At 39.7% G+C, this 18,200-nt stretch overlaps 1 protein-coding gene across 1 annotated transcript in view; it reads right to left on the bottom strand.

The window, feature by feature from the left end:
* Positions 1-18,200, bottom strand: part of SLC18B1 (solute carrier family 18 member B1) — a 67,808-nt gene that overhangs the window by 33,835 nt on the left and 15,773 nt on the right. The window contains exons 3-6 of the mRNA XM_089676180.1: positions 14,978-15,073; positions 9,326-9,399; positions 8,760-8,907; positions 3,993-4,149 (exon numbers count right to left, since the gene is read on the bottom strand). Coding sequence (XP_089532306.1) covers positions 3,993-4,149; positions 8,760-8,907; positions 9,326-9,399; positions 14,978-15,073 — 475 coding nt within the window. The remainder of the gene's footprint in view (positions 1-3,992; positions 4,150-8,759; positions 8,908-9,325; positions 9,400-14,977; positions 15,074-18,200) is intronic.

Raw genomic sequence — 18,200 nt, forward strand, 5'->3', positions numbered from 1 at the left:
TCAAACCATACATATAATGTTAATGGTGATCAAATGCCTTTTCTAAGTGGCCGACTGGCACAAGCCCAGGAGAACCGTTTTTGGCCTGTCACAGGGCAAGCTAGTTCTGAAAAAAGTAGAAGAGATCTGCACAACTGCCAAACTATCAAATCAAAATAAAAAATGACAGGAATTCACAATTATCTTGTTCTGACAGAAAAACTAACCACAGAGATGCCAGTGAAATTGCCACAATTTACTAAAGAAATATAAAAGTATTACTTTCAGCTATACAGTATATTGTTACACTGCAACACGACTACTATTGTTACAATAATACCACGACTACTACTAATAATATTATGAGGTTTTTATATTTTCTTTTCTAGGAGTACAGAAAAAAGAATCTTAGTTCTTACTATGTAAACTCAACATTTCATATTCTTGATATGTGCCTGCTGTATCATGGACCTGTATGAAAAAGTATCATGTTCTCTTTGTATTGCTTTGTTTGTGTGAAATCCCTGGTGTTCCTGCCATTCCCTCTGCTTTCCTATTAAACACCAACTACACTAGGCACAAGAGCACAACATGGCAACAGTTCTCTAGCTCCAATAAACAGACTTCTGCTCACATTTTAATGAATAAAAAAAACCACAATATATAACCCAATCATTTTGTAATTATGAAAGATGATGTTATGCAGAGTACATAGATACATGTCACGGTTTAAAATTGTGCACTGTCGTGGAATGGCGACAGACTGCGACACTTCAAAATCTCCATAGGCGACGCTTTAAAAATGTTTACAAGTTACCTGTTTAGAGTTACAGAGGAGGCCTAGTGCTATAATTATTGCTCTCGCTTTAAAGTTCATGGCAATACCTCACATGTGTGGTGTGAACACTGTTTACATATGCGTGTGCGACTTAGGAATGTGTTTGCTGCTGCTTTTTTTACACTGTCCCTTTGTTATTTTTTTTTAGCACTTTTATTCCTATTACAAGGAATTTACACATCCCTTGTCATAGAAATAAGGGATGACAGGTCCCCAAATGTCTCATCTACCTTTAACCAATTCAATACCGGGCAATTTTACACCTTCCTGCCCAGTCCATTTTTCAGGTTTCAGCGCTGTCACACTTTTAATGACAATTGCGCGGTCATACAACATTGTACCCAAACTAAAATTTTATCATTTTCTTCACACAACTAGAGCTTTCTTTTGGTGGTATTTAATCATCGCTGGGGTTTTTATTTTTTGCTAAATTAACAAAAAAAGACCAAAAATTTTGAAAAGAAAACACGTTTTTCTTTGTTTCGGTTATAAAAGTTTGCAAATAAATAATTTTTCTTCATAAATTTAGGCCAAGGTGTAGTCTACTACATGTCTTTGGTGAAAATAACCCAAATTAGGATGTATTTTTTAGTTTGTAGGAAAGTTATAGAGTTCACAAACTATGGTATAGATCTGAATATTGATCAGTCCTGAAGTACTGACAGCCAATCTAATTTCTTCAGGTCCAAGAATGTCAGAACATTACAGATATCCCCCAAATGACCCCTTTTTGCAAAGTAGACAGTCTGACGTACTTCATAAGAGGCATGGCGAGTTTTTTGAAGTTGTATTTTTTTTGTCATAATTTTTCGGAAAATGAAAAAATAAAAAAAATAATTTTCACTATTTTGTTTTTACATACTGTCACCAGTGCAGTACAGCGTCATCATATAACTGGCATGGTGGTGATCAGGGACACTGACTTGTGACAGTGTGAAAAAAAAAATATTTTTTTAAAAAAAAATTTAAAAAAAAAAATGTATTTTAAATTTTTTATTACATTTTTTTTTTCTTTTTATAAGATTTTTTTTTCTTATTTCACTATGTCCAAAGTAGTAATGTTACCATAGTAACATTGTACTACTTTGGGGAAGTGATCAGTATTTTTTTTTTTTTACATAATTTGCTTATATGGACAAAAAGTCCCCTATGTGATGATTTTTTGGTGACAGGTTCTAAAAGATCCTGCATGTCTAAAAGACCCTGCATGTCTCCCCTGTGCTCCACTGAATGTAACGCAGTGTACATCACACTGCATTACATTCTTTCCCAGCCTCAAAGGCCGGGAATCTGTGAATGGGGACCTGGAAGTAACGTTAAACGTCACTTCTGGGTCAGGACAAGAAGGGGAGGAGAGGGAAGCTGACAGGGGACCGTGGGCTGTGTGGAAGCAATCGAGCGGCAGGGTTAAAGGTAGAAAAAGGCTACCTGCCGACGCCCAGAACTACATGTCAGGTGCGTCGGGCACTACAAATTCAACATCCCTGTACTCACTTGCAATAAAAGAATCAGCCAACATACTTTCTAATGATAAAACTTTAGCAGGGATTTTATACTATTATTTTATTATTATTTAACTGCACATACATCTTAAATGGTAACTCAACTCTCGTTGGAAAATAGCCAAATAAATAAAAATAAATATATATAATACACAATTGCTACACAAGTCTGCGCTAAGATACAAGTCAGATTTTGAGCATCCCCTGCAAAAAAAGTAGTTTTGATGAGATACTCCTAAAAGGAAATCATGTGTAAGGGATGTAGGCTGTGCCACTTCCCTCATTAGAACCGTGTAAGTGCAGCAGTTGATTGATAAATGTGAAATCACTCCCATTCGCATCCACTTTACACATAGACAATGACACACAAACAGCTATTTTTTCAGACTAACAAAAAGTAGGAATCGGCAACAAAGTTTGTTAAAATCCCTGCAATAAATAAACATAAATGTGGTGCGCTAACTCCATCTATCAGATGGAAGAAGCCTGTTAGAGCAAGGGATACGTACACTCCATCCCATTGGGAAGTCTGGAGTCTGATCTCTTAAAGGGCCAACATCAAGGAAATAGCCACAAAAAGTAGTGGATGAGCAAAAGTCGACTATCGCTTCTAAGTGTTTATGACCTAATAGGCACGGTGGAGTATTAAGTATTCCTTTAATGTGAGTGCATATGCTTAGTTTATTTAGAGCGTAGTTCATTATAAACGGTGTTGCACTACAGAATATTTTTTGTTTTTATGCATGGTTCGGAGTCCAGATTTAATGAAGATATATTGTCTGGACGGAGTATCACATAGATCACAATTTGGAGGATACACAGTTCATTTAAAAGTGCATTTGACCTGTTATAATCTGTAGGTCAATTCTTAAGGTAAGCCGGGAGTGGATCCGTAACACAAGCACGTTGTGAAATCTTTTGATGAGATTGCATTACTAGGACTTTTTTGCATGTTGGATTTGACTATTATATTTCCACATTTGATTGATTGAGGATTGCAACATTTATTGTTTGCTCATAATTCGTTATTTAATGAGGAGTTAGCGTACCACATTTATGTTTGTTTATTTACTTTAAGTGAGAGTACACTTGGGGAGTGGGTGCAGCAATTTCTTCCCTTTTCTATTATATTTATGGTGTAGCAGTGCACGCGTTTATATATTTTTAAAATCCTTTGAATGTGCATAAATTACCCAGAGGGGAATGTTTTTTCTCAACAAAAGTGGAGTTACTTCTTTAAACATTGAGAAACAGGACCGCTATGTGAAGTTTCTACAAAGGTTTTTGATTTTGGCATTCGCTCCAGTATTATTAGTAATTAAAGGATAACTGTACTTTTAGACCAGACCAGTTATCAATTTTTTAAACACCCCCAGCCAGCACCTACTCTAATTCATATCAGATCTTTACTTGGTAGCCTTCATTCATTGCTATGAACATTGTTGATGATTGCTAAATAGGAATGAATGGAGATTGTTCAGAAGAAGCAAATCTGCCTGCAGTGCACTGCAGTGTGAACAGTACAAGATGAAGTTCTGGCAGGAGCATGTACAGGCGACTTTGGTGGGTAAGCAGACACAGTTAAAGGATAGCTACAGTTGACAACATAATAAATTAAATCAGACCAGAACACTACAAAACACACATGTATTAACGACTGAAAATCTACATACCATATTTTGGCAAGATGTACATATTTAGTGGCACCATTGAAAAGACAATACAGCCAAGGGCAATGAAGGGAACTTCATATCCAAATGTCTGGTATAGAAATCCTCCTATTGGAGGACCTAAGACAAGTCCAAGACCAGTAAAAATTTCCAGAAATCCCTGAAGATTAAAAACAATAAATAACAGCAACATAAGCTTCATAATGGTTAAAATAGTTTGAAGTGCACCTGTGCCCAAACTATGGACATTAAACTATCAACATATTCTTTACAGACAGTAAGGCTTCCTGCACACTACCACAAGAGGGTTGTGCAGCTATACATTCCGGTTTATTTCCCAGCCTGGGGTCCACAGAAGACGTGTACAGAAAGTAATCAATGGCTGTGAGTGGCTATACACTGCTATTTGTGTAAACACATTCATGCTTATGGATGTACGTACAACTCAGGACACAGACAAGTTGCATCCACAGCCGTACACCCGTACGTATTTATGTATTTATGCAAGTAGTGGCATATACCCATATACAGACACACAAAGCTATTGATTGCTATAGGTGGTTTTGTGTACCAACCCTGGATCCTGGACAGAGAAATATGCCCAGATTTATGGCTGTATTTGTGGCCATGTGCATGTAGCCTAAAAAAGGTTTAAGATAGGCTATCCCTGACCTCTCTAGCTGCTTGTTATGTGAAGTAATATGTTCTTATAAATCCTCAAAGATCACAAAAAAAACTCTGAAACTCAGGTTTCAGTTGGTTTCTAACAGCTTGGAAACACCAGCTGTGAAGCTTAGAAGGTTGACAGGCTTCCAAGATCTTCTCTGCCTCAAGTGTTAGCTTTGAAAATTAATTTCTCCACAGTGCCTAAAGCTACAGAGAGGAATGAAGGATTCTTCTAAAATACTGTAAGCTTCATTTATGTGGGTACAGTTTCCAATGCATGAGGGAGCCATTAAGATTAATGGCATACCCACACATCCCCTGAGCTGCAGCACGTTTTTCTATGCAGGTAGTTGCAGCTGCGGGAACAAGTGCTGTCCCGCAGTGGCAATTGCCCTCACAGGTGTGAGCCTAGCCTTAGTGTTTTAGATTTCAGCACCATGCGTATCTTGGCTGCTGAATCTACAGTAACTGCAGTTGGTTCAGTGTGCACAGCTTTTTGGATGCCTCTGATGTCAAATATATAGATTGCTTTTGGAAATAAAGTTTGTTGAAGAACAGAAATTATTACAAAAAGAAGTCTGGCTGAATGTGCAGGCATACTAGAAGTTTGAATGTCATAAGTAGCCCCAGGGGAAGCACACTTGCTATCATGAATTCAGTAGGGAGTGTTTTCCTCCCGGGGCAGGAAGACCCTTACCGCTGGGATCAACCAGAGAAAGACTGCATTAGAAAAGCAAGTCCTCCAACATAGGTTGGGGTGGGGTGTTATAAGAATCAGTCACAAACGGGCATCTGTAACAATATCAATTAATAAAGTGCAGCCTTATCATTCAGGAATTACTTGTTTTTGTTTTGTTTTTAACTTGTACATGCACCTATACTGTCCCCCCTGTAAGAACCTCAGGCTGAAAGGCTGTTGGATATCCTGTCTATATATTATATACTATTTTTATTCACTTGGCAAATGACTGCTCCCTTTTTCGCTCCCATGTATATGACGTGACCTTCAAAATAACCATCCTTGTACAAACTAGAAGCTTTTTCCGATGTCATAAGTGTATTATACTGTATATGCCGGATTCATTTCTTTAGAGGAATGACCACTTTCCAATCATCTCAAATGGGGATTACATATGATATCAACTATTTTATAGCCTGCTCTTCTAAATATGAGATATATATGATCCAGTGCCCGTGTGGTAAACAATACTTTGGGATCATTATGCAAACGTTACAAACGCAATTGGGGGAACATATTGCAAATATTAAAATAGGCTTTAAAGATCATAATTTGTCGAAGCATTATGCTAAATATCACAATACAAACCCAGCTGAGACTCTCTTTACTGCTTTGGAAAAATATCCACCATATTGGAGAGGTAGCCATTTCAGGAGAGAAATTTCCAAGCTTGAGACAAGCTGGATTTATAATTTTAAATTGTATGTCCCTTTTGGCTTGCATGACGCATGGAATGTTAACAGTTTTATTAGTAACAGTTAGCTCACAGGTTCCTAGAGCTTTTTATTTATTTTTGTATGCTAGTTCGCTGTAGATATTGTGATAGTCTGGAGTTGTGTACATGGTTGTCAGGGATCCGGGTATGACCAGAGATGTGTGGACTGACACAGGGAAATGCAGGCTTCAGGTAAGGTGTAAAACAATTTATTAAAGGCTATACAATACACAAATGCAGTGCAAACAAACCAAACCTAAACTAATATAAATATGTACAACGAAGTGCAAACAAAACCCAAACCTTAACTGATATAAATATGTATGGAGCACAGACGTAGTCAGGCAGGCCGGGTCGGTAGTGAACGGGCAGACAAGGTACAAAGGAGCAGGCAGAAGAGTGGTCAGGAATAGCCGGGGTCGGTACGGGCAGAGTTCAAGCAGTGTCAGAGTCCAGCAGGAGCGTCAGGCAGGCAGGAGGCAGGATACAGGGCGCAAAGGAGCAATACACCAAGGCACTGACTGCAGGCCTGGTCCTGCTTTAATACACCTCCTGCAATCAGCCTCAGGTGGCCAGCACTGGTACTGCAGCCCACAAGGCAGGTAAGCCCCAGCACTACCAGAGATAAGACCATTCCTGACAATGGTGTTCCTGAGGTCTTCTGTTTCTTTTTTAATTAGTTTCTTTTTTATGTGATTTTTATTTCATTTTTCTTTTTTTATATATAATTTTAAATAAATGTAATATATTTAGTGCCATTATTCCTGTCTGTGACTCTTTGAGATGAATAGGAAGATTTGATTTTTGCTTCTTAATAAATGCAAACACCTTTTCATAGATTTGGTGTACCTTATATATTTGGGCGCTAGATGGCATTCGTTCTTAATATGGGTTTACTATGGGCTTCAGTAAAATGTTGTATGTAATCATCCACTTATTCTGTTGGAGCTGTTCCAGTTTCCCTCTCTATATTGGTAAGGGTATTGTGGCCAGTATCAAATGTGGCGCTGTAGGGCTATAATATAATATATATATATATATATATATATATATATATATATATATATAAATATATATATATAAAATCTCCATGTGTGTTGCGCCGTCTTCTAAGCCAGTCCCCCAGATGACGTCATCTCTGACAAAACCCGTAGGGTAAGGCCTATGACGATGACATCAACATGTACAAAACCATTGATTGACGGCTGGGTCCATCAAGAGAAGCCCGTAGGAATGCCATTTATATCCTGTCACACTTGTTAAGCTTGTCACTACTGCTTTCATGTGAGTGCAATTTAGAAGGTTTTCATAAACGTTTGGCGCATACTATTTTATGCTATGAACGTGTGTTTGTTGTTTAATTTTTTTTATTTTTGAGCCACCAGGCAGCTATTTCTTAATTATGCCCTGGTGGAGAAATCATTGATGTGAGAGACAACCTTTTGAGCACAGTTTGACCATCTGTGTTACAGTGGTCCTTTTATCTGGTAAGGAGCTGCTTTTTCTTTTGGCTTGGGCACAACTTTCCCTTTGGATCTGGAGTAAAGACATTAATCGGTTCCTTTCCAACACATGGAGCTTACTTTTGTCTATCAAGACACTCTGTAATCTTGTTTTTTTGACTATCCAGTTACTGTGGTGTTTTTACTTTTATTTATCACTGTTAGAAATTCTGAAGTGTATGGATTACTTTTTCACTTTATCACTTTGTGGTTTTTGCACATGCATGTATGTATTTTTGGTTCATATGAATTCCAAATAGTTATTTAACTGATTTATTGCATTTATTTATTGCACCTTCATTTAATGATTTATGAATTTATGATTGTGTTTTTTCACTTTAATGCTTTAGCGTTCCACTTTAATCAAACTAGACCCACAAAGCATTTTAAACTTTATCTTGTTCAGCACCAGAAGAAATCCCAAACCAACTACTGAGATGGAACTAGCTGAATATGTAAATAGTTAAGAAGAGGAACATAGTTTGCATAAGTATTAAATAACATCTTTGGTAACAGAGTACACTGTCTTGCATATAGATGTTTCAGCACCTAGTCTAAGCTCTGAACCAATAAAAAAAATCCAGTTCTAAATACTGAATACATGGTCATGTATTTCAGTATTCATTGTTTCTATTCATTAGCACATATCTGAATCTTGAAAACAGAACCCCAAAAATAGTGAATGGTTACTCATTGATTAGCACCATTGGTTTGGAGCTTTGGGGTTTTGGGCTCAATTCTGGTCAGAGACTATAAAGGCTCATTCACACAATTGTGAAGGGCCAAAGTTGCCTACACAGGAAGCAGAGGTGTTCTGCGTGCATCCGCGTGCAGGCAGTCCCATTCATGTGTAATTTGACTGCTGTGTGGGTGCGTGATTTTCCCAAAATGCATACTATCACACATCCGCACAGCTGCCAAATTGGCACCAGCAGCTGCAAATACACATATTTCAATAGACATGTAAGAATTTTTACATTTCTAACAGTCCATTTCATGCTGCATGCTGACAAACTAAAGGGCTTTTGTCTAAAATATTGTGGTTGTGTGTATACCTGTAAATATTTGCATGCAATGTGTAAATTATTCAAAGTGAAGCCCAACAAGGTGGCACTGTATAAGTAACATCATCTTTCTTTAGAATTTACCATTGCAGTAGCTATAGTGTTAGGGAATGCCTTTGCCAAAATAGAACAAGAAGCTGTTATTGAAGCACCAAAACCCACAGCGTCCACTGCTCTGACCAGAAAGCACATAACTGCGAATATTGTTCCATCAGGAATTTTGTCAAGCAATCTAAAATAAGAAAGACAACAATTTACTATCCATGTGACCATGTAACAATTGTCCTAGTGCACCATCAAGCAAAGGTCCCTGTGTAATTTGCTCATACACCAACTAACTAATCAAGTTCAGAGAGGACATATAATCTGAAATTATCAAATTAAAAACAGCTTTGACATGCACACCTGTTACAATTACCAAAATTTGTTACGTATTGGTAAACTTCTCCTAGTTTTAGGTTAAATACATTTTATTTATTTATTGTATACTATTACTTAATAAGTGATTTAGATGCAGGATAATGTTTGATTTTGATCAGTACCTGTTTTTTAATTTACATTCTGAGTTGTTTTATGTATAGTACCAAGTGCATGCCAAAGCATAAAGTTCATATTACTCATTACATTGAAAAAAAAAATTAAAAACTTACCCAAAAAGTACTGTAGCAACTCCAGATGTAAACAAACCTGACACAAACATAAATTTTGCTCCAATCTGTACAAGCTGTAAGATTAGAAAACCCTAAATTAGTCAAATTGTATGATATATTGTATCTTTACAAATCTAGGGGTAGAATGCAGTCATTAATGTAACAATAGCTGTGACTGAAGTTGGTTATTGTGTGGGCAAGTGCTAAGTTGCTAACACATCTAACTACTCCTGATACCTTGCGACACGATTTGCATTAATGGACGCAAATTTCACCACAAAGATTAGCATATGATTTGAACAGGAATGTGATTCCTGTTCAAATCGCATACGGTTTCCCCACTGCTCCTGTGTGAACCCAGGCTGCTCATAGCTCGAGGAGCAGTGCGGGTAACCTCCCTGCAGGTATCCAATGCTTAGTGTCAGTGGAAGAGAGGAGAGAAAGCTGCGGGGATTTGAAATTTCTGCCGCTTTCTTTCCGCTTCTTGCAGCGATGACATTAGCTGCTGACCAATCAGATGCTGTCTAGCCCAAACTGTCATCACTGCATCGTCTCCTCTCCAAGGTGCAGGAGGTTTCCTGCACTGCTCCTGTGTGAACTCAGGCTATGATAAGCCTGGGTTCACACAGGAGCAGTGGGGAAACCGCATGAGATTTGGACAGAAATCGTATTCCTGTTCAAATCGCAAGCTATTCCTTGCGGTGCAATTTGCGTCCATTAATGCAAATCGCACTGCAAAGTACTTTGCTGAAAGTATCGGTACTCGACGATAAAAAAATGGTATCAGTGCATCCCTAATGTCGAACTGTCTTTCACTCAACCATTACTTGAACAAAAAAAAAAAAAAACCGATTCCACAGATTCCTGCAGCTACACAAGCAATGTGGATGCAGAGATCTTCCCCAATGCACTATTGTGTTCTGACAGTAGGAGCACTCACCCCCCCCCCCCCCCCCCATCAAATGATGGTTTTCCAGCAGGATTGTTCACACAGAAGCTAGTCTAACAGCTGGCTTCTGTTGAACAGACAGAGTTCTACACAGGACGAAATTTATCTGCTTCCTGTTAAACCAGTCAATTTTCAATACCTGTATACCCAGCTTAAAGCTCATGTGGGCTGGTGGATCTTGACTGTTCCTCGTGACTGTAAGTCCACCAGGTTCTTCTGGGCTATGCTAGGCACTGTAGGTGGAGTCACTCGCCCTGCTCATGGAGTACCTTTCTGTGTCACTCTCATCAATGCCCTCGGACAAGGTGGGGACCGCATTCAGGAAAAGTCAACCTTAAGGCGGCCCTAAAACATAAACACTTTGTACATTGAGTGTATGACTGGATTTCAGCTAACATTTTGGTCCCATTTCAATGCACACCTTGACTGTAACTGTTGCATTTAGGAGGGACAGGCTCAGCTCTTGCCCACTCTGCCACCTCATTCCCAGTAACAGAATGGGGCCCCGCCGTGCACATAGCGCAGACCTCATGCATGTACTTTGTTCCTCTTGCTTTCCCATACTTGGTGGCTCGGCCAAGGGCCTCCATGACACTGATCTTCTCCAGATACTATGGGAAACAAACCGCTGGGGAGGGAGTCCAAGGCAGTGATCCTCTCGCTGCCGTAGGATACTTCACACCTGACACAGGCTGCTTGTACTGGTCACTCATCCCTGGTTACCCTTGGCAACTACCTGCTTCTCCATACTATGTTAAATCCTGAAGAGACTAATTTCATACTCCAATGTGCTATAACTGATCCGTGCTTCAGATATCTGCAGATGTGTAGTGTGCTTGTTACTTTCATATAGACCCTTAGAAAAACTTCAGACCAAGCAGGACAACGCATTCAAGGCTTTACTGATAAAACTTCAGCATAACAGTTTAAATTGGCAAGTGTTTCTCTAACTAACCCTAACTATGGCTGCCCCAATATACCTGCTTTGGTAAGGTCCAATAGTGGTAAATCCAGACCATGACAATAATGTCCCAATAAGTCAGTGTTCTTCAGAGCACACTGCAACTACCAGCAGACCTTCTACATGATGCGGTTCCCCAAACAGAGTTCAGGGGAAGACTCAGCCTTAGCTCAGCAGCTCCCCGTGATCTGGTCAAATATCTGATTTATAATCACCCAGGACAGGTGGGTCAGACCTAGAAAAGCTTGCAAACAAACCCGATGAAGGCAGTATAAATATTAACCCCTTCCCCCTGCCTATACAAGAAAATGCCTACATGAAGAATAATGGGCAGGGAAATATCTGCCTGTCCTCCAAAGAGCTGCAATATTTCCTCAATTCTGGCACAACTGCAGTACTTTGATCCTTAGCTCTTCTCCATATCAGTGAATTTTACAACAGCTTGGACAATCTTCCTGTGCCACATAAAGTTCTCCCATCTGCCAGAAGAGCTTTTACCACACTCTAAAATATTAGAAACAGCAGGCTATCTCTAGTGATGCTTTAGATTAGGACCAACGCTTTTGTTTTTCGGTATGCTTTGGTAAGATTTATTTTATAAACCTGCTGATCTTTAATTTTATGCAGTGCACTAAGTCTTCTAATGGTACAAACTGGATGGCATAATTTGAATTTGCTATATTATAACAATCACGATATAATAAACATTTATTATGGGAATGCAACTTTTCTATTTTCCATTTCTATAACCAGTACAGTGATGGGTTTCTAAAATGTGCTCATATAACAGTGTTGCAGAATACTATAGTTATAGGTAATTTATTATAGTTATATAATATTAATGTCAATAAAGTAAAACTCCATTTTAAAATACAAAATGGTCAAGCTTTACTTACTCTACATGCTCCAATGCTGTTCCCAACTTCCTCCTTGATTCAGTGTCATTCTGCCCCTTTACTGTGAGTCCAACCTGATGTTGACAAAACCCAAGGGTTTGTACTCCACTCACAGTACTGAAATAACTCCAGGACTGAGCAGCACCTACTTAAAGCGAAGTTCCAGTGAAAATAAAAAAAAAAAGTCAGCAGCACAAAAACTGTAGCTGCTGACTTTTAAAAAAGGAACACTTAACTGTCCCTCGATCCCGCAGTGTCCCCCCCCCGCAGTCTGTTTCACTGGCTGCGTGTTCCCGGCATCTTCAGTGTGAGCACCCCACTCTGACAGCTTGCGGCTTCACAGCCAGGTGCTCACTGCGCATGAGCGAATAGCGCTGCACTTTGTGAATGGTCCCATAGTCTTCTGGGACCTGTCACATGTCTCAGAAGACTATGGGGAGGGAGAGGGGAGGACAACTTCCACTTCCGATCGCCTAGGCAATCGCAGTGGAAGTGGGAGCGGGTACCTGTCAATTTTGGGTACCCGCTTCCCCTCCCTTGCTCCCCAAAGGTGTCAATCATTAACGGGGAGTGGGGGACCAATCCTTAAAGTGGAACTTCACCTTTTGGGTGGAGCTGCGCTTTAATGTGGAGAAATGCTTTCTTCCCATCACCAGCAAAAGGGGGGTGGAAGGACCTGTGACATCAAGAGACCAACTAGAGGACTGCAAGGAAATGGCAAAAATGTAAAGCTTTTATTAAAGCCCTTGGGGGAGGAAGGGTGCAGGATAGGCAACCAAAGCTTACGATCTGCTTTAATCTAATACTCTATATACTATGCAAACAATAGACACCTAATTTTGATATATAATACCTTAAGAAACAGCTAGTTGCAGTAGTAACTGGAAACATGTCAAAATTTCTAAAACTAGAAAATTGGACTTGGACTGAAGGAACAAACAAAGGTCCTTCACTGAAACAGTGTGCAACATGGTAGAGCATTTTCCCAACATAGGATACACATAGGATGTGTCATATCCCAAGATAAAAGGGGATTATTCCTCTTCTGGGGACAGTAGCTGATCATTCTTTTATACCCCTAGACTAGGGGTGTCAAATTCAGTTTCATTGTTGGCTGCATCAGCATTATGTCTGCTGAGACAAGATGGGGGCAGAGACAAGGGGGGGGGGGGGCTGCTGCAACTGCAGAAAGGTTGCAAGGGCCACATGAAATGGCCTGGTGGACTGGAGTTGGCCCATGGGCCTAGTATTTGACACATGTGCCCTAGACCAACTACACACCCAGACCCATTAATATTTTGGAGCTATTTATTCCAAACTGCATGCAGCTGTTTCAGGCTTGTTGGCCATCAGTGTAGTGTATAGAACACATGGCTTTTTTGGTTCCTTTAGTCCCTCCACACCAAAACCTTCTGGGTTATACTTCACATTGGTCCCCAAGACCTACTTCATAGAAGCTTTTTTTTCTGCTGTATATCAATAGTTCTGTATGTGCAGGTGACCAAGGGTATGGCTCCACTATCCTGTAAAGAGGAATAATTCTCTAATTTTTGAGATATGTGAAGTAATGAGCCATGATCCTTCTAAGCTTGCCTTCACATGTAATATCTATACAGAGTGCAAATTGTCAGCATTTTTCAGAGGCAATTGATGCCAAGTGCTAAGTCAGTACAGCAATATGGATTGAGAAAGGTATACACACAGCTGTACATTGTTAAGGAAGATGAAGAATGATCTGGTTGTCATACACCTAAAAAGAGTATCAATGTTATTCTGCTCTTTTACAACAAGCTTGTCAAGTTTCTACATGAGATTATAGCCAGCAGCTATAGCTGCTAGACAAGAACAACTGTGTTCTCCTAGCAGGGCCAGCTCTGTGCGTCCCCAGGCTGGAGGAACACAATAGCTTTATGGGAGGGATTCCTCCATCAACACTTGAGCAGGAAAGAAAATCACATAATCTATGGCCTGCCCTAAATAAATTCACCTTTTGGAACATATTACATCTGTATTTAGGATGGACATGTAACATGTTCCAGAAGCTACAACCTCTTCCCCTCTCCCTGTGACAATGAGCAGGGGGATTTTTTACCAGCACCCATTGTCATAATTTGAAAAATAATGTGTCTGTGCAGAGCTATAACCAAACGGTTGCGTAGTTCGTTCACAGTTCCCTTTGAATGCACAAACTACAACTACTGTCACTTTGTGGCTCATAGCTTGTAGTACTGAATGGATTGCATGGTCGCTGATAAGAGAACTCGTAGTTCATTCACAAGCCCTGCAGCTTGTAAACAGTCAGCCCCTGTGAAGGTATGGGCAGGGTTTGTCTACAAGAGTCTGACATTGCAACCATGGATTACTGAATACGAGTGCAATGCTTTCCAGGCTCCTTAGGGAAAAAATAATAAATGCACTTTTTTTTCCTATAAAAATATGTGCAGTTATTATTTTATCCCAAAAGGTAAACTTATCATTTGATGCTTTGGTCAATACACTATTTGTCTTCTGAGATAAAAGCACCACCAGGGATATTTAATGTGTGTCTTGTCATGTACATTGCAAAATACAACTACCATCTATGGTCTATATCCTGCAACCACTTACGGTATGTTATGTTCAGAAATTAGGCTTTGTTATGTTATGTTCAGGCAGTTCATTTTGGAACAATAGTTATCTGGCTGAACAATTGGGTTTTTTTTTTTCAAATGAGAGCTGAAGATTATTACATCTCTAAAATAATGATCGTTATGGCAAATAACACAAATGTTTGTAAAAACAACTGTTATGTAAATATCTGTATAAAAGCACGGTACACATTTTACAAGGAATATAGTCATACTTACATATCTTCCAAATATTAATGAGCTTAAAAAATTAAACACAGCAAAACATCCAAATATTAAGCCAATCACTGTGTTACTAAGCCCCTTCTTCACAGCCTATTCAAAAAAAAAAGAAAAAAGAAAAATTATGTCATTTAAATATAGACCTTTTTACATATTTAGTGATTTTTTTTTTATTTTAAAAACTTGTGCGCCCCTCCCCTTTTTAAGAAAAATCTGGTAATGTAAAGCTGGGCATACACATGAACAATTGTATGAGCATGACTGATCCAACCATTTTACAAGGTTTGACAGACCTCATAGGTGATCCAATAGCTGTCTGATGGAAGGCACACAAGGTAGACTGACAACACTGGTGCTAATTGAGAGGCAGTGGCCAAGAGTTGCCAGACTGCAACAAAAAGTGGTGTTACTAACAAAATTTCCAAGTAGAACATTTTGCAACAGTTTCCGAAAATGCAGTTTGCTGAGAAAACTGTAGGCATGATGCCAAACAAACTGAAACATACGTAGATTTAGGATTTACATACAGTGGGTCAAAAAAGTATGTCGTCAGCCACCAATTGTGCAAGTTCTCCCACTTAAAAAGATGAGAGAGGCCTGTAATTGGCATCATAGGTAGACCTCAACTATAAGAGACAAAATGAGAAAAAAAATCCAGACAATCACATTGGCTGATTTGGAAAGAATTTATTTGCAAATTATGGTGGAAAATAACTATTTGGTCAATATCAAAAGTTCATCTCAATACTTTGTTATATATCCTTTGTTGGCAATGACAGAGGCCAAACGTTTCCTGTAAGTCTTCACAAGGTTGACACACACTGTTGCTGGTATGTTGGCCCATTCCTCCATGCAGATCTCCTCTAGAGCAGTGATGTTTTGGGGCTGTCGCTGGGCAACACGGACTTTCAACTCCCTCCAAAGGTTTTCTATGGGGTTGAGATCTGGAGACTGGCTAGGCCACTCCAGGACCTTGAAATGCTTCTTACGAAGCCACTCCTTCATTGCCCGGGCGGTATGTTTGGGATCATTGTCATGTTGGAAGACCCAGCCACGTTTCATCTTCAATGCCCTTGCTGATGGAAGGAGGTTTGCACTCAAAATCTCACGATACATGGCCCCGTTCATTCTGTCCTGTACATGGATCAGTCGTCCTGGCCCCTTTGCGGAGAAACAGCCCCAAAGCATGATGTTGCCACCCCCACGCTTCACAGTAGGTATGGTGTTCTTTGAATGCAACTCAGCATTCTCTCTCCTCCAAACACGACGAGTTGTGTTTCTACCAAACAGTTCTATTTTGGTTTCATCTGACCATATGACATTCTCCCAATCCTCTTCTGGATCATCCAAATGCTCTCTAGCAAACTTCAGACGGGCCCGGACATGTACTGGCTTAAGCAGGGGGAAACGTCTGGCACTGCAGGATCTGAGTCCCTGGCGGCGTAGTGTGTTACTGATGGTAGCCTTTGTTAGGTTGGTCCCAGCTCTCTGCAGGTCATTCACTAGGTCCCCCCATGTGGTCCTGGGATTTTTGCTCACCGTTCTTGTGATCATTTTGACCCCACGGGGTGAGATCTTGCGTGGAGCCCCAGATTGAGGGAGATTATCAGTGGTCTTGTATGTCTTCCATTTTCTAATTATTGCTCTCACAGCTGATTTGTTCACACCAAGCTGCTTGCCTATTGCAGATTCAGTCTTCCCAGCCTGGTGCAGGTCCCCAATTTTGTTTCTGGTGTCCTTCGACAGCTCTTTTGTCTTCACCATAGTGGAGTTTGGAGTGTGACTGTTTGAGGTTGTGGACAGGTGTCTTTTATACTGATAACAAGTTCAAACAGGTGCCATTGATACAGGTAATGAGTGCAGGACAGAGGAGCCTCTTAAAGAAGAAGGTACAGGTCTGTGAGAGCCAGAAATCTTGCTTGTTTTAGGTGACCAAATACTTATTTTCCACCATAATTTGCAAATAAATTCTTTCCAAATCAGCCAATGTGATTGTCTGGATTTGTTTTCTCATTTTGTCTCTCATAGTTGAGGTCTACCTATGATGCCAATTACAGGCCTCTCTCATCTTTTTAAGTGGGAGAACTTGCACAATTGGTGGCTGACTAAATACTTTTTTGCCCCACTGTAGACTTTGGCAGAAAAGAGTGGCACAGATGGTTTCCATTACCCTCTTTGCTCGGCAATCTCACAAAGCTTTTTTTATAACCTGTCAATCGCTCTGTTCCCTGAGAACAATATTAATGACTATTGGAGGCTGCCACAAAAACTTTATTCATATATTGGAAGACCCATCCTCCAATTTCTGTGGATACCTTTATACACATATTTATAAAATGTAGCATGCCAAAAACTATCTATAATTGAAATCCTGTGCTATGAAGTGTAGGCTATTGTGTTCTACTGTAATCTAGCTTTTGCAGTCAAGGCTGGTATTGATGCCCATATCAATGGTACTGACACCAGGGGGGAGATTTACCAAAACTGGTGCACAAAGAATTTTGTGCAGCTGTGCATAGTAACCAATCAGCTTCTAACTCCATCTTGTTCAATTAAGCTTCAACAATAAAACCTAGAAGCTGATTGGTTTCTATGCAGAGTGGCACCAGATTCTGTGTGCACCAGTTTTAGTACATATTCCCCCAGGTGTCTGTTATGTAATGCCCAAAATCACTACTTTATATTTCTGAGGCCCTCAGAGTTTTCATATACAGAACTTGCTAATTCAAGACAAGTTATTTATTTTACACATACAAAAAACTAATATGCTTCATGTATTATAAGTCAGCTCAAATAACTTCATATTCTCAAACAAACTCAGATACCTTTATAAAGATAGGTTAACACCAAGGTGGATAAATACTAGGCAGAAATACTCCACATTCCAGGACAAAACACTGTTCTAATCATCCTACATAGCAGGCCACATGCATGAAGCTCGAGGCACTTGGTCACATGATTTCTGCAGAAGGGAAAGATCAGACCTTTTGAGCTCTGATCCTTCTCATTTTTTCCTTTTACTTTACAAGATCTTAAAAGAAGAATTCCAGGCATGGATACTTTTACATGATCGAGGTGGAGAGTTGGGACAGTGATGTCACACTATCCACCTCAGTCAATCAGAGCATGATTTGCATTCATTGAGAAATGTAAAGTTTTCTGGATGGAGCCCATGCCGAGCAGGAGACCTGTGTTCACAATGCAGTGGGGCAGCCGCTGG

The sequence above is a fragment of the Staurois parvus genome, unplaced genomic scaffold (assembly GCF_062004578.1).
Source record: "Staurois parvus isolate SC_StPar_1 unplaced genomic scaffold, SC_StPar_1.0 ptg000165l, whole genome shotgun sequence".
Lineage (NCBI taxonomy): Eukaryota > Metazoa > Chordata > Amphibia > Anura > Ranidae > Staurois > Staurois parvus.